This window comes from Thermobia domestica, chromosome 3 (assembly GCF_964235325.1).
Source record: "Thermobia domestica chromosome 3, izTheDome1.hap1.1, whole genome shotgun sequence".
NCBI classification, from domain to species: Eukaryota; Metazoa; Arthropoda; class Insecta; order Zygentoma; family Lepismatidae; genus Thermobia; species Thermobia domestica.
Genome location: NC_137456.1, coordinates 188,132,418 through 188,156,432, shown reverse-complemented (window position 1 = coordinate 188,156,432; position 24,015 = coordinate 188,132,418). Strand labels below are relative to the sequence as shown.

At 36.3% G+C, this 24,015-nt stretch overlaps 1 protein-coding gene across 1 annotated transcript in view; it reads right to left on the bottom strand.

The window, feature by feature from the left end:
• The window catches only part of LOC145681559 (bestrophin-4-like), a 1,326,494-nt gene that overhangs the window by 1,177,322 nt on the left and 125,157 nt on the right, over nt 1–24,015 (bottom strand). The window contains exon 2 of the mRNA XM_081753197.1: nt 6,283–6,393. Within this exon, the coding sequence (XP_081609323.1) occupies nt 6,283–6,393 (111 nt within the window). The remainder of the gene's footprint in view (nt 1–6,282; nt 6,394–24,015) is intronic.

Genomic DNA, 24,015 nt, shown 5'->3' with positions numbered 1-24,015 from the left:
GTGGCATTATAGTGCAGGAGTAACGTAAGGGACTTACGAATAGTACAGCTCTCTAACATAGGTTCAAGTCCTGTTCACGCTAAAGTTAATTTTTTTAACAAAGTGATTATGAAAAATCGACTTCTCATACTAGACGAGCAAACTTAAGAATGTGAAAGCAAACAATTGTATCATGATAGAGACGATTTACGGATGTTGGTTGGGAAAGTGAATTACCAGGACAATCGAAACACTTCATTCATGTGCAGTATACACTGTTCGTGTTATCGTTCTCAGAAAGAAACACTACCCTACTTGTTGAACAAAGTTTGGGTAGAGATATCAGTGGTGTAGTGGTAAAGTACTAGACTTTCAAATGGAAAATCTCGGTTCGATTTCCGTCAGGTAGTATAATTTCTTCGCATAAAATAATGGCTGTAAACAGATACTCATCTTCTGTTGGAGAACTTACAAGGCATCACTGGTGAGAATTTGAGTAAAAAGTGTGTGCGTTTTTCATCATACACTGTAATGATAATATGTTTCATATTTATATTCGTCACTTTCTCTCTCTCTCTTTCTGTCTTTCTTTCTTTCTTGACGCTCCCCTATCCTGTCTTTGCATCTTTCATTTCTGCCGTCTCTCACTCAGGCACACACGCACTTGATGTGCGTCTGCGCATTCCAATGTTAAGACCTAGGAAGATCCCAATAGAGCTGGTCTGGAAAATCTAATTAAATGGTATCTTTGGCGTCGTGTGTTTCGCGCTCTGGGGATAACATCTCCAGTCCTGGTCATCTCTTAAAGAAATACTGTGTAAACTCAAGAGAATAAGTAAAATATCCTTTTATCCCCTGGGTTACCGAGCCCCTGCGAAATTACCGGGTCACTACGGGTTAGAATCCTTTAGTCTAGTACATGTCCATAAGACCCGTAGGAAAGTCATGTCTGATTCCTGTACTCTTCAAATCCTGTTAGTACATGTCTAACTAAACAAGTGTAAATCACGAGGGTAGACTTTTTGACTTATGGGCAGTTTTTTTTCTACAGGGACGTAATTCTAGGGTGGCGGCGCCGCTTTTGAGTTGTTGCCGGCGTTTCTTAAAATGATTGTAGCTGTTATTGTGATATTGTAGCAGAACAATGAATGAGGGTTGTTTTCTTTTGAAAAAGTCCACGAAATAAACCTAGCTATAGATTTTTGGCGTAGCCGTACAAATAGAAGGAGAGGAGGGGGCAAAGTCCAATTTTGGTTATGTTTTAAAAGACTGTTTTTATTTTCTTTCCATAATGTCCGAACGGTGATCTCTTGTGTAACAATGATTTCTCGGGCAAGACACAACAATCCCCTATACAAGGACACAATGTTTGACAAAAATCTTCCAATACTTATCTCCACAAAAATTTAATATAGCCAGATGTGCGAAATTTTTCAGAATGTAAACTTCCGTGGTTTCGTGTTTGCTTCACTACACACGTTGCAATTCAAATAGAAGTAGAAAATTATTAACACATCGTTGTACTATTATTCACGATTCGTAGATTAAAGAGCACTGATAATGTTCTGTGTGATATTCCTGCTCCAAAAAGTACGTGATGTACAAGAATATTTCTTGGTATTAAGTTGCTTTATTTGTGAACCTTTTGCTAACTGTGGATAACTTTGTTTTCATTTTGTGAACTAATAATGAGTTTCAATGTAAAATGTCTCGAATTTTACCTCTAAAATAGAAATTTTGTCGTATGTGAATTTTTCCAGGTTTTCTCTACAGCAGCTGCTAGAAAGGTTGGAGACAAACGTACTGATTTAGTGTGCCTTACTGCCTGCTATCTTCACTTAAAAAATTTGTTTATGCATTTCAGGTGGTGATGTTACCTTCGCTGCAGGAATAATTTTAAATGTATTCTTGTCTAGTTTAGTAACAATGGACTATCTTTATTCTTGCAGATCACTGATGTAATAATTTTCTGAAAGGATTTGAAGTTATTCTGGTGAAGTAGTTATGGCATCAAGTGTGGAAAGGTCTTTACGTGGAGTGAAATTAACACAAGGAACTAGTGGTGATTTTGATCTTACAAAATATGTGATTTGTCAAAAGATAGATAATGATCATAAGACTACAACTTCAGCAATTGGTAGAAATAATATAAAAAATGCTGCTGAAATCAGGGAAGACGAAGTGTTGCAGAGACTTCGTTCAATGAATTCTAAAGTGGAATTTGTGAACCATTGCAATAATATCTGCTACAAGTTTTATACACTAAAAAAATCGTTACTTAAATTACAAAGAGATAGTGTCACTACGATTCAAGACTGTGAGGATGAAGAATCGCCAATTAAACAATCTACAAAAAGCTACGTTCAGACACACTATCCCGTACAGAACCGTCGTGTCAAAAAATCCAATATACGAAGTAACATGCGTAGTGTGTGGTCTCAATAAACACGCTGGTGTCAGGGAGAAGCGCAGGATTTGTGAAAGTAACCGAGCTCTTGTCTTCCTCGAGACAGTAATGTTTTTTAAAGACGATGTGTATACGAGAACTTGTGATCTACAAGATAAGTCATCAGTTTTTGGAGCATACTTATACTATCATAAAATATGCCTAGAAACATACCTTACTAAATTTAGAAGTTCACAGGTAAACAAAAGCACTGAAAGAAAGTCAGCTAAAGAAGAAATGATGAAAGAACTTTGACCTGTAATCAAACGTAGTACAAAAACTAACATTATAAAGTTCCGTTTGAAGAAATTTAACAGTAATATAGAAATAACTTTCGTTTTTATATATTGTTTCAGAACTCTTCCAATATATAGGAGATGCTTGAAACATTCATTAAGACACTTTCTAAAAGGATAGCATACTCAATTTCCAGTAGAACTGTAGATCCCCGAGACACATCTAGGATAATGTCAAAAGTTTAACACACATGCTTTGTTTCCGCGTGGTTCGGTTGCAAATTCGGTAGTGTTCATTGGACGTACTGATCCAAAATACATTCTAATAAACCCAGTAGGTAGCGTAGGTCATGTCTTCTATTCCTGACTATTAATGCAAATTGAACAAAAAAAGAAAGAAAAAAGAAAAGAAAGCAACGAAAAGAAAAAGAAAGAAAAATTGAATGAGTACTATTTTACTGCTAAATTTCTATCAGAAATACCCTATATTAAAAATCTAAACTATTATAACAAAAAGGTACAAATGTTCAAAAAGAAAACTGGATGTTCCTTATAGATGGAGCAGACCTTGCTTGTTTCAAATTTCAACGTGGAAATTTTATACTCTTTACAATAAGGTTTTTGGATGTTACAAAGTTAATGAGTCTAACGCCGTTGTCATTACTTATGCAAACTTTCATTCCCTATAATTGGGTTGAAAATATCCTCTCGTCCTACCTTCGGATTTAAATCCCTTAATAGAATTTTCCCATGGTATCACCAAAGTTGGTCAAATACCCGTTCTACTTCTTCGTAAAAACTCTCGTTTATATCGTCATCCTTATCATGGGACATATACATTTAACATAACATCATACCACTGACCCTTAAGGGCCAATCCTACCATCTTCTGATATCTGTCTGATATAAATAGCCTTCTGACATCTTTCCGAAAAGGGTTCTAGAATGTCCTGATAACAATCAGGTGGCTGATAAACCCCATCATCTGATTGTTACCTTGACGGGGTGTCCAATTGCCTGTTAGCAGCTATCAGCTACTTGTTAGTTCTCGTGTAGTGAATCATGGACGAAACCGAAGAATTGTTGATGCTGTCAGATGACGATGAGGAGATTGTTCAATATATAGCCAGGCCTAGAATACCAAAAATCATCAGAGAACGAATCGATCAGTTTGATAAATTGACTGAAGAAGAGCTTTTTGTTCGATTTCGATTGACAAAAGACAGTCGTCGTCAGCTGCATGAGGAAATTGCTGACGAGATAAGAACTCAAACCAGGGGCGGATCCAGGACGGACTTCTGGGGGGCGGTGGGTTGTAATACTGCTACTTAGAGCTACTTTTAAAAACTCCAAACTTTGGAATGGGTTTAATTTATATATAAAATTAAAAACTTTCCTCTTCTGGGGAGGGGCAATCGCCCCCTCCCTTGGCTCCGCCACTGACTCACACTGATAAGTAAGTTTTAGTTTAAATACATGCCAATTTTAGTATTGCTTTTTAGGTTGTAAGGACAAACAGCAACATTTCTATGTATATGATACCAATGCATACGTAAGTGTAGCCTAAAAAATGTTTATTACTTAAGTTTGCGTTTGCCTTTACGATAGTGTGCTCCTAGACTATAGGGATACGGACAAAATCTCGCGGCCGAAACATCGCCGCCCAAAATCTCGCCGGCCAAAACCTCGCGGGACAAAATCTCGCCGGGCAAAACCTCGCCGCTCAAAATCTCGCGTGGCCAAAACCTCGCGGGACAAAATCTCGCCGGGCCAAAACCTCGCGTGGGCAAAACCTCGCGGGACAAAATCTCGCCGGGCCAAAACCTCGCCACCCAAAACATCGCGTGGGCAAAACCTCGCCGCGAATGAAACTTTTCTTTAAAATTTACCCAATGAGTTTCGCAATTCCACATTACAAATAATATTAATAATAATAATAATAAGAAGAAGAAGAAGAAGATATAAAACATTGTGTGCGTGGGCTTTCTCGGGTTATTCCCATTTCCTCCCAGTTTCTTTATTCAATCATTTCTATCATCCTGGTCATCTACGTCACCTTTAACCTACAGGACATAATCAAGGACGTCGTAAAAACTCATATATTATTTCATACTTTCATAAATATTATTTGATTTTTGTTAAAATTTTAAGTTTTTGGATCTCCCAAAGTTTACGAAACCAACCCCGCCATTTGTCATTACTTTCCTTATGCAGACTTTCTTTCCCTATAACCAGTTTAAAAACATTCTGTCGCCCTACCTTCACATTGAAATCCTCTAATACAGAAATAGAATTTTCATATGGTATCGCGGGACTTGGTCAAATACCCGTGACACTTCTTCTGAAACAGCGTCTTTTATACTGTCATCCTTATCATCTGTTGGAACATTTACATTTTGGTCAGGCGAGATTTTGGGTATGGCGATATTTTGGGGCGCGAGATTTTAGCCCGGCGAGATTTTGGCCCGCGAGGTTTTGGGTGGCGAGGTGTTGGCCAGGCGAGGTTTTGGCCCCGCGAGATTTTGGCCCGCGACGTTTTGGGCGGCGAGGTTTTGGCCAGGCGAGATTTTGGCCCGTGGGATTTTGGGCGGCGAGGTTTTGGTCCGCGAGGTTGTCGCCGCGAGGTTTTGTACCCAAACCTAGACTATAACGTGCATAACAAAAAATACCGGTACTCATTTCTGTTTCCCATGTTTTCAATAGGATAATTAACCCGCAAACACACAGCGAGACTATAGTAGTAATAGTCTTTTATCCACTTCCTTCAATTTGAGCAAGCACACTGAAAACACACTTGACGTTTCAATTGTTTTCCGTAACAGCAACAGAAAACCAACCAATCAAATGGTCCGTTATAACCTTGCTTCGGGTTAACTATCTGACAGAGCATATATCAGGCACAGTACATTGTAGAACGATCCACGGGCAAGGGCGCCCATCAGGGGGGGCAAGGTGGGGCGCTTGCCCTCCCTAGAGAAAATTGTACTTCGGAATATCGAAAACCCATTAGACTTTTTAGAATAGTTACAGCAAAATTTGAAACTATATTTGAAATGTCGCTTTTTCTTGCCCACCCACCTTGGAAACCACAACATGGGCGCCCTTGTCCACGGGTTAAAGTAGCTGACAACTTCCTGATTAATATCTAATTCTGCCTGATAGTAATCAGAAAGAATACCAGGATATTGAAGGACTGGCCCTACTAATAAAAGGAAGTCATTAACATCATTAACAATTGCTGCTTTTATTAAAATAATAATTCTTTCTCTAATATATTTTTATCTTTTAAAAAAGTTAATTCGTCATGTTTGAATAATATTCTGGGTTTCGAAAGAAGCTAGATTTCCATCCAAACTATTTGATGAAAAGATGTCGCCACCACCTATTAGCATCTAGTATTTCCGATAGAATGCAATTTTCGCTCCATTTTCATTAAGCAGTGCTCCCTTATTTTCAGATGCCCTGCACGATATCTGTATACCTAGCTTCTTCAATTCCTTCATATCCGGTATATAGTATATCAATAGTAATATTAGTATCAAAATAATAATTAGTTTGTTGGTTTAGCGAAACATTCCAGTTATATTTCTATAATATATATTTCAGCAATATTTTTCTTACCTCTTCTGATCTTCGTTGAGAATAAATCTGTAGGTAAAACTGAGGGCGAAGTATATTAGAAGAAAAACCACCAAATCTGGCCAAACTAATTTATAAATACTTCCACGCCACCTGAAAAAATAGAAAGAAGTTTTAATTAATTAGAGTAAAAAATATTTTCTTTAAAAACTATACTTATCATACTAAATAGTTTTCTAGGAGAACTAAGTCTCTTTTAAAAAAAAAGTCATATTTTGTATTTATGACAAGAAGACTAAATTCTAACCAACTTCAAACGATCATTTTTTGTTTGATTACTGGTAGTCGTTTTGGTTCTGCAGGTCTGTGAAGTAAATTGGGAAATTCATCATTAGAAAATTGAGTCCTGAACAGCGCACGAAACTGATAGAACTGTACTATGAAAACCAAAGAGCCATTATCCTCACAAAATTTTCATACGTCGCTACTTAAACTGCGCACCTGTCCTCATCGGACTACGATTCTCAGTCTGGTAGCGCGGTTTTGGCAACATTATTCGGTCTGCAACTGCCCCAAAACACTACATCATATTCAATTCGGACGCCCGAGAACATTCAATGACTGAGGGACACCATTAAAGATAACCCAAAAACCAACCCGACAATATGGCACTCAGTCAGCGATGACGCGAACGTCACTGCAAAGAATTCCAAAGATGGATTTGAAATTGCTCCCATACAAAGTACAACTGGTGCATAGATTGAGCCTTTCAGAAATAAACCAATTTCAGGTATACAGTTCGCTTTACAGAGTTGGCGACAAAATAGCAGGAATTTCTGCAGAAACTGATAATGAGCGAGGAAGTCCATTTCAACTTGGGAGTTGAACATGTCCATGGAGTTGTCAACAAGCAAAACTGTGAAATATGGGCCTGGGAAACACCGGTCCGCTGTAAGCGTCATTTGCATTGATGAAAGTGTACGAGAGTGTGGTATGACCTCACACGGGAGGGTACTACAAGTTGTCGCTAAAATCTGATTGCCACATAGCACATCTGATAGAGCATCATGAGAAATGAACATGAGCAAAATTTAAGGTGCTATGGACCAGAAGGATAGGAGCTAGGAGACTTCAAAATTCGAATATCCAAAGAATTATATCATGGAATTATGTACGTTTAAAGTTTATATCTTGAACACCGTTAAAGCAATCAAAACAAAAGTTGCACAGTATAATGAGAACAAAATGCCCTATCGAAAACCATAAACAGTGTTGCCATAGGTGAAGCAGTGTTGCCAATTCAGCATAAAAATATTTTATTATAAATAGCACCATATACAATTGTGCACAGATTTAAAATGCACTGAACACCGTTAAAGCAATCAAAACAAAAGTTGCACAATATAATGAGAACAATATGCCCTATCGAAAACCATAAACAGTGTTGCCATAGGTGAAGCAGTATTGCCAATTCAGCATAAAAATATTTTATTATAAATAGCACCATATACAATTGTGCACAGATTTAAAATGCACTATTATCACTAAACATAACAGTGAACTGTAGTGGTACAATGTTGCACGCTATTGGAGCTACATGTGCTGAAAATGTAACAATGGAGAAGTCTAATATATGGGAACAATGGGTAATAGAATGCATTAGAAAAATGTGAGGATTTTGCAATACTTCTGTAGTTCTAATGAATAGGCAGACAACACGCGAAAACTAAATGATACACGCGAGGGAAGAAACACGTGTTTTCTAATTGCGTAAACTGGTTCTCCAGTTTATCTTATCAGTATTTGGAAGAGTACTTTCTTGGTTTTGTCTTCCTTGTTAAGTAACATATTCTTTTACTTCATCTCCTACATACCATATAATTATGTTTGTACACCATAATATTACTATATTCACATTGGAAATATAATTATTTTGTTACTACCTCATTTCGTTTTTAGTCAGACCGGATAGCGGTGTGGTCTAGAAGGCTAGACAACCGACATATTAGGTATCGCGGGTTCCAATTCCGCCTCGGACATGTTTTTGTTACATTTCATTGTTATCTTTCTCTTTCATAGTGATTCGAATCCCACTTTGCACCCTATATAGCCTCGAAGCTGACACACGACGTAAAAATGGCATCACTCAATTTCGTTTTTCAAATGCTTCAATATTTGTGACGCTGCTGACATTTTGCTATGTTATACAATCTGTGTTATGCATTTGAACTAAATTCATAGTATGAGATCCAGATTCCTTTATTACCATCTGCTGCCACATATCAGACCTCTCGTTTGTACACTTTCAGCACACGCAGCTTTAATAGTGTGTCACACTGTACCACTACACTTTGATGTTATGTTTAGTGATAATAGTTCATTTTAAATCTGTGCACAATTGTATATGGTGCTATTTATAAAATACTTTTATGCTGAATTGGCAACACTGCTTCACCTATGGCAACACTGTTTATGGTTTTCGATAGGGCATTTTGTTCTCATTATATTGTGCAATTTTTGTTTTGATTGCTTTAACGGTTTTCAAGATATATACTTTAAACGTACATAATTCCATGATATAATTCTTTGGATATTCAAATTTTGAAGCCCTCTAGCTCCTATCCTTCTGGTCCATAGCACCTTAAATTTTGCTCATGTTCATTTCTCATGATGCTCTATCAGATGTGCTATGTGGCAATCAGATTTTAGCGACAACTTGTGTGACCCTCCAGTGTCAGAATGGATAATCGGTTTTTGTTTCTTTGAAGGTGTCACCGTAACAGGAACAGAGGAACGGTATCGCACAACGATCATTTTTTTTTTTAACTGGCTGTAGAGGATCATCCTGCACACTGATTCTAACAAGATCCACACAATACGTGAAAGTAAGGCACTGTTGACTCACATTTTTCAAGAGAGTGTGATTTCCAGGTACGCAGATTTCAACTGTCTATCACGTTCCCCAGACCTAATACCGCAGAGTTTTGCTCTACGGATCTCAAATAACGTGTACATATCAACCATTCAGCTAGCACAGGACAGCTAAAAAGAAAACACTATTCAGACCGACATTGTTACATTCAGGAAATCTCCGTAAAGTTATGGATAACGTACTGAAAATAAGGTTGCTGTGAATGGTGGTCATTTGAATTACATAATTTTACACACCTAGCGTTTCGACATTTAACAACCATCGCAGAAAAGAAAGAAACATTTCTGAAAAAGCAAGTTTTACTTAAAAATAATAATCAGACTTAAAGATTTTACTTATCTATATAAAAATATATGTATATAAATATAATTTTTTTAAACAATAATAATTTCTTTACTTTTTTTCTTGTTTACAATAACTTTCTATAAATCATTGTTTAGTTAAGGACAGTAACTGTCTATAAATTGGAACATATTTAACATTTTTTTACAGAAAGATAAACAGCAAATTCTGAACAGTTAGTTATAAAAGGAAAACTTCTTCTAATAATTTTCCAGGAGGTAATGTACCTAAAATGGAAGCCACATTTCCTCGCTGAACTGCTATGCTGATACGTTGTATTAGAAAAGTAGTAGCCCGCTTGTCACCAGTAAGGTGTACAATACGTTGGCCTACTTCTTTGATGAAATTGAGCCCCTCGAGGTCCCAAATGCCACTCGATTCAATGGCTACGGGCACCATGAACATGTATCTATCGAGCAAATGTTTATATTTTCTTCTTTTCTCGCATTATCTGCGGGCTGTAATAGCTCCTTCTCGAGATGAAGAAAGAGTGGATTAGATGACATGAAAGTGTCAGAGCAGGTGAAATCCCTGAGAAGAATCATTCCCCTCTTGCATGGTATCAGCGTCATGCCATCTGGTCTTTTGCCATCAGATATGTTACACCCCACAGGTTCATGAACAGATGGAACTTTCGCCGATGTGAGTGCTCTCCAGATAATGTCATTCACGTTCGAATGCCTCACATGTCTTCCGGAGCTACTTACACAAGAGAAATCGTGTAGACCATTCTGCTTGACTGATGCACCACATTTAGAACAGTTGTGTGATTCACAGATGTCTACTCCTAGGCGAAGTGTAACTGCAATACGAAAACTTTCGTTTGGAAGGTGCAGTCCTAGGGTGTGTGAAGGTAATGCCTGTAGCCAAGCACCTGAAATTGGTGATAAGGAGGGGAGAAATCTAGCCTTATACTCTTGACTGTCTGCTTCTTGTAATAACACCGATTGATATAATTTGATGATTGACTTATCCGAAATTGATTGCGAAGTTCTGCCCGTTATTTCAATTGATTGCGAAGTTCTGCCCGTTATTTCAGGAGGACTTAAACCAACTAGGTTAGACCAGTCAGATATGCAGTCTTGGACATCAGATTCTATGTGAGGCTCATTCAGTTGGTTGAGGAGTATCTCAAGGGTATGCCGGGAGCCATAGAACGAAGCTAAAAATGAAGGATACGCCAAATCGACAGCCCGACGAATACCAAGACCTCCAGAATCAACTGAAAGGGAGACCTGTATCCATGCGTTGCTATTTAGGTTACAGTTGAGTAACGATTCCAGTCCACACTTCAGAACGGTGTCAAACTTCTCTAGTAAATCGACTTCACGCCACGAAGTAGAACAGCGTAAAAAAATAGATTATTCTTGGTATGGAGAACGACGCACGAAGGAGATAAAAAGCTGAATGTGCTGAGACTAGGGCCAGACGTGACAAGAAAAAATCTAACTTTTTAGTTTTCTCGACTAACAAATTACGTGTTGCCTCAGGTGAAAGGGCTGCACCAAGTAGAAAAGCTGACGAGGTTGCGATAAGTTGTATTGCCGGTACTGAATTTTTGAATTGTGAATATAACACTTTCATTTGATCTTGCGAAATTCCTAAAAATCCTACTTCACACTTCATAAAATTTAAGTGTAGTCTGATGTCTGCTGCCATAGTTCGAATATTGTGTAGTTCACTTATAAGTGTATCAGGATCTCCTGCTACAGTGCCATCATCTAAGTACCAGATATTTAATTCAGTGTTAATCGTAGATACTATGGACTCAATTGTCATGGCGAACAAAGCGGGACCTAAGGATCGCCTTGTTGTACTTCACATTGCGAGAGTATAATCTTATAACGTAGAAATAGGTTACTTGGTTGCGCATAACATTGATATACATAATGATAAATCAATAGAAAATTAGTTTTAATTGTGAGTAGCATAGCGTCTCGGTTCAGTTCATTAAAAGCGTTACGAAAGTCTAATTTAAGAAAAGCCTTTTGTTGTGAATGGGGAGTAGAAAAGTAAATGCGAGCTGCATGTGCTGCCGCTTTGGCTCCATTGGGAACCCATACTCCCAATTGGTGAGAATAAAGGAAACTTACGACGGATTCTTTAATTCTAGAACATATAATTTTGGCTGATATTCTTCTCCAAATGTTTCCCACTGCAATTGGTCGAATTCCACCGCTTCTTATTAAGTACAATAAGTGATGCTCCAAAAACGATTGGTCTTCCTGAGGTATATTACTTGAAAGGATTAAATGAAGTAATTCTAGAATCATCATAGTTAATCTTTCTTTTGAATCTGACTCATGATGTAAAAGTAGATCCTTAAGAATCGAGGGACAGAGACCATCAATACCTCCAGCTGATCCAGATGGGAAGGATTTTACAGCGTATCGTAATTCAGAAACTGAAACTTTTGGTATATTAGGGTGATCTTTAGGAGGGTCTGGTATTGAAAAGGTGTCTGAATATAAAGGGTGCTTCTCCTGAAGTGCTTCTAAAACCGATGCATTAGGTGTGGCGATGATATCTTCAGAAATTAGTAATCTGACTGCACCTCTTATGTCTCCATCGTTGAGTTTGTTTTCGACTCTTTTGGTGTTAAAGGATGCTGAGTCAGAAGAATGTTGAGGTTTGCGTTTGTATTTTTTTAAAATAATCATGGGGTAACGCATCTCGGTGAGAATCATCCCATTCGCAAACTCGTTGCTTGACCCAGGTCGTTAAGTTTTTAACATGATCTGATTGTGACGGAACATTGAGTACTGCATACGGGAATAATAACAGATCCATCCATGCGTCTAGGTCGTTTCTGTTTCCAATACGACGGATAACATCATAGAGAGAGGTAGCTACAGATGACCGAGCACCTCTTGGGACTCTTCTTAGTAAAGGAACGGAGGATTTTAGTTCGGTTATTAGGTTGCAAAAGTCGGAAATGAGATGTTTTTCGTTGTGATTATCACATTCAATTCCATTTGATGAAGAATAATAATTTAGAGATGACTTCTGTTTTGATATGGAAGGTTTATTTTATTGGGGATGCGGCACAGGATCGACACGGCATACGACCGACAATTCAGCTCAGAAACCTGTTTCGGTCCTGTGCCGTGTCGATCCTGTGCCGTTTCGGTCCTATGCCGTGTCGATCCTATGCCGTGTCGATCCTGTGCCGTTTTGCTCTCACGCCGCTGCTCTGAAATAATTTAACTTTTAATCATGTGCCTAAAAAAATAATATTTTTATTATCTGTTTAATCTTTGCTCTTACAAATTATAAACTCCTGTCGATTCTATGCCTGTGCAAGTTATATGCATAGAATACGTACGATCGAAACGGCATAGAGCCGACACGGCATAGGACCGAAACGGCACAGGATCGACACGGCATAGGACCGAAACGGCACAGGATCGACACGGCATAGGAACGAAACGGCACAGGATCGACACGGCACAGGATCGACACGGCGCAGGACCGAAACGGCATAGGACCGAAACGACGCACGATCATCCCCACTGCGTAGTATCTATAAAACCAAATATTTATTTCTCATAAAAGCAATCAGAGACCTGTCAATTGATTTTAAAATATAAGAATTATAAGATATTTACTATATGAATATTAATAATTGTGAGTGACAAAAGAATGATAGTGCTAAATGGACAAAATATAATTTCTTGTGTGCTTGGTCAAAAGCATTTCTATATGTATGGAACACTTATATTTATTATTATTATTATTATTATTATTATTATTATTATTATTATTATTATTATTATTATTATTATTATTATTATTATTATTATTATTACGTTTTAACTCGTTTTGAAATCATGGCCTGATTCCACTAGAAAGCGAAAGCCATGAGAAATGTAAGCTAAGTAGTAATATGGAATACTTTTAATGTTGCTTACTAGAGGAAACATGCTCGCATGTCTTCTCGTCTCGATATCGAGACCACAAGAGACTTTTTTAATAAGAAGCTCAGTTGGGAAGTAATAACTGAGACGATGGCTCGAGCCGGCTCGCTTGGGGTGAACCATCGGCTCGAGCTGGCTTGGTTGGATGAACCATCTGCTCGGTTCGGCTCATCTGGGCCGAAGGCTCTTGCTGACACGGTTCGGTGAGCTGTTGGCTCGGCTCACTTCTCGGTTCGGGTCCATAGTGAGTGAGCTGTGAGCCCAGCTGCTCAAGTTGTTTACAATTGTAAACCCGGGCCGAACAGTTTTGAAGATATTTGGCCAGTGCCCTATAACTTTTAACAATGTTTGGCTCGAGCCCGAATACTCAACCTAAACCCTCAACCCAAATTCACAAGCTCGTGAACAATATCCTTGACTCCTAGAATTCACGACTACCGAGGTTAGCAATCAACTAGTTTTTTAGTATTCAAACACAGACCGCGTTTCTTTCATGTTTAAACACAGTGTTGTTATAATTATAATTATAATTATTATTTATTAATAATAATAATAATAATAAAAGTTGTACTAGTAGTAGTACTAGTATCATTGATAACCTATATTGTCTATGCAAGATACTTGAAGAGAATACTCGAAACTACAAACCAGATTTGGTTCGACTCGACCCGAATTCGAGTCGAGTTGGAGGAAATTTTTCGAATCGCGTTCAAAGATGTCTGTTTTTAGTCGAACGTACCCATCGTAGGATGACCACATTCTAACAATCGAAAAGTAGGACACAAGTATAATAGTACTGTATATGATATCTTACTGCGTCAGCAATACGCATATCATTATTTCAATTAATGTTAACCTTAAGTTAATGAACATTTTTGTTAAGAAGAAGCACTGAACAAAATTATTAAAGGAATTAAACACAACTCCAAATGCTTTGATGAATAACAAATTGGTTTATTTTATGAACGTACAGTCAAAGTTCGTGTTGGGCTAAATAATAATAATAATAATAATAATAATAATAATAATAATAATAATAATAATAATAATAATAATAATAATAATAATAATAATAATAATAATAATAATAATAATAATAATAATAATAAATTTCGAAGCGTGGTATTATTTTAAGAAATGAAAGAAAATTTAGACCGGCACAAAGGAACTTCTATTTAACTTGGTTAGCATCACTGTCATAAGTTCAATAAGAAACCTTTCCTACTTTACCGATATCTCAACAAGGCCTTCTCAGTAAAAGCGATGTATTGTAAAAAGTGGTTTGTTGATTGTTCTCCATCCCTAGTCTTCTGAGGAGTGTTAAAAAACACAGCGGTTCATCATTCAGGAAAAGAGTGTGTTTGATTCAAAATATTGTGAATAAAGAATGAAACATTAAGATATTGCAAATAAATTAACTCTGGACATTTCGCAGGACATTTTAAAGAAGAAGGATATTTCTCGATTTCCTAGACATCTTCGCAACACGCAGGACAGCTCTTTGAAAAACAGTACTGTACTGCGAAAATCAGTACGTCTGGTTACCCTAGCCCATCCCTACGAGTAACGCAGTATGGCATTTTAGCCAATGTTACCTTATATGAAAATATTCATAACTTATAGCTGTCAAGTAAAAATGTGTCCTTGCATTTACATAAAGCAATTCAGAAAGGGCAATAATAATAATAATAATAATAATAATAATAATAATAATAATAATAATAATAATAATAATAATAATAATAATAATAATAATAATAATAATAATAATAATAAAAGCGATAGTAATAGTAGTACGGAAAATTGAAGTGATAACATTTGTTCACATATTCTAAGTTTCAGACCTAAAAGTAACGCGTTACTTTCGAAGTAAAGTAACAGTTACTTTTTGGGGGCAAGTAACGCGTTACAGTTTAGGAAAAAGTAAAGTAACTTGTAACGCGTTACATTTTTACATGTAACTTACCCAAAACTGTCCATGGGAAAATTGTTCACTGCTCGGGCCAAGATTGTTTCTGACTGTCGACAGATGGATGCCGTTTATGGCAGACCTTTGCCTGAAGTACTGCCCAAAGTTTGTAGTCCAACGGGTTAAGATCCGGGCTGCTAGAAGGCCAATCAGTGGTAGAAATGAAGTGAGGGACGTTCCGCGCCAGCCAGTACTAAGTTGGTTTCGCTGTGTGGCCTGGAGCGGAATCCTGTTGGAAGGTCCACTTTTCTCCAGGGAACATGGTAGCAGATAGTGGTTACACTATAGGTGTTAGCACTGTGTTCTGGTATTCCTTGGCAGATGTTTTAACACCTTGTTCGCAAAAATACAGCTGGGTTGTGCTTGAGTAGCTCACTCCCCACCAAACCATCACTGAGGCAGCATGATGTGTCGGGTGTCATCCAGAAGTCCTAAACGGCAGAACTCCTAAAAATATAGGCACTAGACCTGAATTTTAGTACTTCTGCAGTTTAGGACTTGTGGCACGGTATGATTTTTAGGATTTCTGCCGTTTAGGACTTGTGCCGCGATATGATTTTTAGGACTTCTGGCGTTTAGGACTTCTGCCTTTTAGGACTTGTGCCGTTTAGGTCTTGTGCCTTTTTCATTCACTTGCTTTAGTTCTGAAATTCGCCACCACCCCACGAAATTGCGACGATGCAGCAACTAGTTGGCAATAATGTCACGAACGTAGCTAATTCCAACAATAACAGCTATATTTGTACTACTAAGATTATTATTATCACTATCTGTTCTGCACTTATACGTGAATTACATAATACAACTTATTTCATTCTAAGAATTAATTACATAATTAGTTAAGAAATTCGTTTCTTTCGAATGGAAATACGAGAATCCCAAGACAAATTCCTAAAACAAAAATAAATAAATAAAAAATTGAAAAAATGTTTAAAAAGCATATTTTACCAGACTTCTGAAAGCAAGAAAACATTCAGAATTTCAATATATACTGTGTGGAGCGAATTTTATTAAGAGTAAGACAAAAATCCACCAAAGTTTACTTAATTAAGACAAAAGCTCACTAGACATTTCACGAGTGAACATTAAATACCAACGGTATACATAAAGAACGCAGTAGATTTAAAATTGAACAAAGAACATTTACTATGCAATACATTGGGTGACATTCATAAGTTCTAAACGGCACAAGTCCTAAAAATATAGGCACTAGAGCTAAATTTTAGGTCCTGTGCCATTTTTGCAGAAATTACTACATAGTCATTTAGGGGTGTAGCCTGCAATTTTTTCTAGGGGAGCTTGATTTTTATATATTAAAAGCAAATCAAAAGTTTATTTTCAGATTACGAAAGCTTCAATAAGACAATAAATTTATACATATTACACATGTACATAAATACATAATATTATTGTATTTCCAGTTACTTCCTTTTTGAAACCTGGACCTTGACAGAGCGTAAATTTAAAACCACAGCTTGTGGGAAATGTACGAATAAGTTAGTTATAAGAAATCAGAAACTGTTCATGGAAGTCCATTTGTTTGACTGTATTTATCTTCTGTACTCTTATATAAAAGAGTAAAGATGAGTGATTTTTGGGCATACTACTACAAGTAGAGTCGATAAATTTTAGTTATAAAATATAATTGTCTTATGAAAGCAGTACATAAGAAAGAATTTTTGGAAATAAGTATCGTAAAAAGGATGGGGTAAGATTTTTTTAAAGGGTAGTGTATCTCGCAAGTTTCTAAAGCTAGTAAAATAAAACTTGGCATATAAGCTTTCCTATTAAAAAAAAAAAAAAACTGAAAATTGAAAATTGAAAATTGAACACATAAAAGGGAAAGAGCAAAGGGAGCACATTTTTTTATGTTCGATTTCCCCATTACTTACTCAGAAAATATGTAAATAAATTAAGAAAGGATTTGTTTAAGCTAGATGCGTGAAACTCGGCATTTGAACTTTTAACTAAAAGTAATAAAATACTATATGTTTCAGCGTCTTGAAAATTACACTTCTAAGCGAAAGGAGGGTCAGTTTCTATAATATTAAAATATCTCACTGCTTATGAGATTTGGGCAGAAAACTCTTTTTCCTTTAGGCCTCGGTTCATCCAGTTAAGCAAACGAGAGTACAAAGTGGCTGATTATTTTAACATGTTGACGTAGTTTAATTCTTTTAAAACTGTATTCTTTCACATTCTATTATAAACAGGGTTGGCAAAAACCATGGTTTTTATTAAAAAAACCAAAAAAAAAAACGGTTTTTTGGTTTAAACCAGGTTTAATTGGTTTAAATAATTTGTTCTATATATTCATATCATATATGGACAGAAATAAGTTTGTTTCGTCTTGATGTTATTATGCAACAGCCGGGTTATGCTGAAAGGGGTCAAGTTTCAAATGGAAATCCAATCGGAATACATTCATTAGGCCATAGGTCTCCCACGCCAAAAGAGTCACATAAGCTTAAAGTGGAATAAAAACTGCTTCTCGAGTTACATCCGAGATAAATTGTCCTCCATTTGAACTCGGAACCAGGACTAATTGGCCACAAATGCGATACGTCTGCCGACTCACTCACGAAGGAATCCTGATAAAAAAAAAATAAATAAATAAATAAAATACGTTGTACTGATCTTTACATGCTTCTTAATATAACTGTCAAGAGTCATTTCAGGACAAAAAGATACACAGTTGCACAAATGAAACCATTATACAGAATTACATATGGACAATTTCAAAGTACTACGGAGTACAGAAGAACTAATTTAGTTCAAGTTAGTTAACGACTTTTATTGGTCGAAAATAAAGAAATACAACGACTTAATTTGCATATCAGTAAGAAAAGTGTAAAAAGATACGAATTATTTGAGTCCACTTTGTTTCAGACTCATTTATACATAAATATATACCAAAGATACTTCTCATTTCACTAAATGCCTCTCGTGGGGTCTGTATGACCCCTCCCCCCCCCCACACACACACAAAAGTACGGCATTTCGATGGATTTTATAAATAGTAAACATTGAAACGAAACAATATTTAGAATTTTTCTTTGATTGCAATTACACAACAATAATAACTACAAAAAAATCACAGAACAAACATTTATAAACTTATATTAAAAAATGTTGCTTTTGTAGTATAATCTTTTTGAGTAATGAATGGGGAATTTAGGTCTGAATGTAATACGAATAATATACGGGAGTGAAACGTGATAACCCACAAATGTGTGTTCATCAAGATTTTACAAACACTTACACTTTTACGAACATTTTTCGTTTTTTGGTTTAAACCAGTTGGTTTTTTTGAAAAAACCAGCTGGTTTAAACCACCTTGGTTTAAACCAGCCAACCCTGATTATAAACATATTTCATTTGCTGTAATTATTAAACACGTTTAATAAACATAAAACAGACTAACCTCCGGTCCCGGCCAGAATATGTTTTTGGTGTTAAGCCATCATTTGCCGTCCGTAACATAACCTTTGATTTAAACTTCACGTACTATCAAGACTCAAGTCTCAGAAATGTAGCATATATGAAATATACTACTTCTACTACTACTACTATACTACTACTACTACTACTACTACTAAATATTAATAACAATAATAATAATAATAATAATAATAATAATAATATAATAATAATAATAATAATAATAATATAATAATAATAATAATAATAATAATAATAATAATAATAATAATAATAATAATAATAATAATAATAATAATAATATGTACTTCTGAAATACATATGTATCTATGTGTTATTAATTCTTTCATAATCTTGAAAGAAACTTTTGATTTGTTTTTAGTTTGTAAAAATGAAGGCCCTCTTGAAAAACTTGCTGGCTTATTATTCCATTATTATTATTATTATTATTATTATTATTATTATTATTATTATTATTATTATTATTATTATTATTATTATTATTATTATTATTATTATTATTATAGGACAACAGTGATGGCTTATTGCTTGCAGTGCCTAGTAGTAGTTGTTTCCTTTCATCTTCTCAGTTAGAACTTCAGACTGCAGGTCAAAGTGAGCTTCATGGATCACCTGCAAATGCATCTAAGAAGATAGTGTAGAATCCTTCAGATGATCTCCTGAACATGTATGGTTCTATCCAAAATCTGGAACTAGAAAACTGACAGCTCGGAAAAGGAAGAGATGTGCTATTCTCACAGACACTCTAGAAAAAAGTACTTTCGAAATGAAAAAGAAGCATCTAAAAGCAACCGAAAACGTAAAATCATCAGCTGAGAAGAATTTATTCTCAAGTCGTCTGTTTGGTTTCTGAAGAACCGTACGAAGAACAGGATACAGAAGAAGACTGGGTACAGTGTTTATGTTGTGAGAAGTGGTCTCATTGGTCGTGTTCCGAGAGAAATCCGTACTACATCTGTATAGATTATAGACATTGACTGCCACAGTGAAAATGAGTGAAGCGATGTTCAAGCTGTAGATTTGATAGCATTAAATTTCTGAATCAAGTCCGATTGTTGCAACTTACCCCAGATGATGTTGCAATTTACCCCATGGGTGGGGCAAGTGTCAACAGTCGGACTTAGTTCAAAAAGTGGATGCTATCAAAACTGCCGTTCGATGTTTTGCACTTCTCTTTTTTTGGTATGTAGTTAAGGCATGTACCTTTTAGTACACTCAATATAGTTTTTATATCTATAATAATTTTCGAGTAAAAAAACAGACCTAAAAATTGTTGCAACTAGCCCCATCTTCCCCTACAATCACTTTTTCAAAAAAAAAAATGTATAAAGCCAGTAAAGCAATTAACATGTAGGTCTATTTTCGAAGATAATATAGGAATTTTTCGTGCTGCTAATTATTTATTTTTAAAAAATCAGATGCTGAAACCAATCGATATAGCGCAGTTTAAGCAATTCAGTTTGTTTTATTTAAAAAGAAAACTCTCTATTTACAGATTTGATTGTTCCTATGTATTTGAGCAGTCTTCGAAAAATCAGTGCCTATTGTATTTCTAAAATATAGCTGGAGCAGCGGTGGGTCAGTCGTAGAGCGTTCACCCCTGGTGCATGGGGTCTCGGGTTCAAACCCTGCTCCCGCCAAGTGAACTTTGTGGTCGATAAACGCCGTGTGCGTGGATATTCTCGGGGTTCTCCCGTTTCCTCCCACTTTCTTCATTCCACCATTTCATTCATTTCTCATAATCACCGTCTCCTTCAGCCTAACCGGCATAACCGTGGGACGTAAAACTCAAAGATTTCATTTCATTTTCTAAAATATAGCTGTATTGATTTATTGGTATATATTTACCTTCAGTTTGTTTGAGAGAAAATTATTACAAGAACTAAAAAGTGTTTCTCTAGTAAATACGTTTTCATAGTTTAGCTATTTACGTTACTAAACAAATTTGGTTTTTTTAATACATAAAATGGCGCCCGTATATATATATAGGGTGTAACTTAATTAATATAACAAACGTCGTTAGGTGATTCCTGACACCGAAATAAAACAAAAACTATACAACAACCTGGGTGTAACACCCGAAAATTTGTCGGAAAAATGTATAAACCGCCATAACTCATGAACAAAACGTCGGATTGAAGTCGGGCAAAAGAATGTCCATTGTTTTTAGTCGTAGATTCGATTAATGTACAGTGACGATGCAAGGATGACTTCCAAAGAAACTGGAGTATTCCTTTGAGTATTTTATCAAACGTTGAATGAAGAAATGATCAATCAAGTACAAGATTTAACATTAAAAAATAATAGTGCATCGTTCAAGTTAGAAGAACACTCAGAATTCGAAAGAAAGAGAGATACACATGTGTGATTCATCTATTTTGTCTCAGTACATAATGACGTCTCGGAAGAAGATTTTAAATGGAACGAAGTCTTTAACGTATCACACTTATATCTTCTAGGCTAATGGTAACGGATGATAAATGAACGGCTTCCTGTCCAAGAGTGTGTGAAAAAGGAAAAATAACTTTGATCCAGATTAGGTTTAAAACGACTGTGTATAGGACAGTCAGGCGGCATGTAAATAAATATAACATCGAAAAATGCAAAGATCATATGTGATGAACGAGTGTACAAGGAATTCTCCACATGACCCAGGGATTCCAAATATTGTGTGAATAGATATGGGGCAAAAGTAAGCTGCATTAAACGGTTTCTTCCTCGTAATATGTAATTCCGTGGAATATGGTACTTCTGTGCACAGAAGCAACAAAAGTGGAGAAACAAGGGATGTTGTACACGTTGCATAACGATACCAAGAAGTGCGCTGGAATAGTATACTTGATTTATCCGTTAGATGAATCTTCTCCCAGGAATACTTTTGATGGCGTTTTCTCCTTCCTTCGAGTTGGCAAACCTCAACTTTTCCCTGAGCTATGAAAAACTTCATTGCTATTGTGAATATACCAAAATACTATCCTAGTGTAGACCACTTACATTTTGATTTTATCATTGCCGGAGAAATTTTCTCAAAGGAAGCTCGTTGAAAGTACATTTTAAAAAAAGGATAGTCTTTTTTCGACATTCTAATGTACACCTTGTCTCAAAAAGGTTGAGCGCATTCTTTATTGGTGTTTTGAGGCAAAAATTTTCTAAGTCCAGCTTCGGGTATCTTCGGGAAAAAGTAAGCCAGGTTCGAACCTCCAAGCCAGCCTTTGCAATCGGGAAAAAGTTTGCAGATGTGTTTTTCTTCTTTTAAATATAATAAGACTTGTTACCAAGTGTTTAAAAAAGCAACATTGATTGAAACACTTAATGATACAATATTTCGAAACCTTTGCACAAATGTGAGCACATGCTTGTTTGTCATTTAGCTTTCTATACGTAATGGAACATTTAAATACGTTAAAGAATCTTTCCATATGTAAAAGAATGCTCAAAGTTAAGAAATAGAACATAATTATCGCCTGAGTACTAAAAGAAAAGTCAAAGTAGAACAGAAACAGCGTTTGTAATGGATATGAATGTCATAATTATCTTGAGATCCGTTATACATCGCTAGAAGCTTAGTTCTAGACGTCCTTGTGTTAGCTCATTGGTAAGCTGTCGGATTTCAAATCATAAGGTTGTGAGTTCGAATCCCATCTGGGTCAATAGTTTTATTAAAATTATATTTTCCGCAATGCATGAAAAATTATATAAAATAATTACATTAAAATACATAAGTTGTTTATATATAACATAATAATTGCAGAACATAGTAATTATTATGTTTAAAATATAACATCTGAGATAATTTTCACAGTAGGTCGTTATTATATATGAGAATGTTAAATACAAATTAGGAAAATCGTTTAATAGCAATAAATAAGTTATGTAGTGTATTTATTTGCAGCTATTTGTCATACAGATTTAACTTCTCAATATTCTTATTACAGTATGTTATTTATATTCGTGAAATACAGCATATTCCTACGGATATAGAAAGTGTATAAACAGAGTATCCAAAGTCGTATCCTGCTTCAAGACACATAACTTTTCCCGATCCCCCTAACGTCACGGGAAGAAACACAAATTCTCTTTTGAACGGAATGTCGTTACTTAGAGTCTCATTCGAATACGTTGAATATGCTTTTGTGTATTCATCTCTCTCTCTTTCTCTCTCTCTCTCTCTCTCTCTCTCTTTCGCTTTGTTTATGTGTGTGTGTGTGTTGCGGAATATCCCAAGTTGAATACAACATTTGCAAAGTATATGAGCATCATTGTCATCGAATACCAGAAATTGAAAGTCGTGTTTCTTCAGGTTAGGTTTGCGTGTTCATGTTAGCTCACTGGTAGAGTACGGACTTGCCACTGAAGAGGTCTTGAGTTCAAAGCCTACAGCTAATTATCATTCTTTTGTTAGTAGGATTGCACAGAAATCGGATACAAGGAGTGGTTTACTTCTAGAAATATTTTCAGAAGCGTTTAGGTAGCCCTGAAAAGGGCTGTTTTCGGGAGTTAAGGCGGGGACATTAATATTGTGTCCAAGACCCTTATGAATTTATTACACGCTCCATTCTTCTGGGCATGGAATCTATTACATGGGTGACAAATCTATCTCCTTCCCCTACCTCCAGCCATGATTCGGAAGCAAGATGCCACAGGTCATCCTGAGTTCTTGGTGGATCTGCCTCAGGCCAACTTTCCATTAGAGTACGCTTCACTTCTGCCCACATATTTTCCATGAGATTGAGGTCTGCTCCACGAGGCGGCCAGTCGATTAAATCAATCTCAGGGTGCCCTGCGAACCATTCCTGAACCACACGGGAATTATGTATTGGCGACTGGTATTGCTGGTACTGAATTACACCATCAGGCTGAAATACTCGTACAGATGGCACCATGATATTACTGATAATGTCTAAGTACTGAGCATTGTCCAGATGTCCTTCAATTCTATGAAGCTGTCCTGCTCCGCGACTGGAAATCCAACCCCAACATAAAATAGATACATGGCCACTGCGATTGCAAGCAGCCACATATCCATGGTCATATCGGGTGCCTCTCGGACGATACACAAAACGGCGTCCCTCCTTTGATGTTGTGAATATGGATTCATCTGAGAAAACTACGTTTTCCCAGTTGAGACCCACATTCGCCTGTGCAAACGCGAG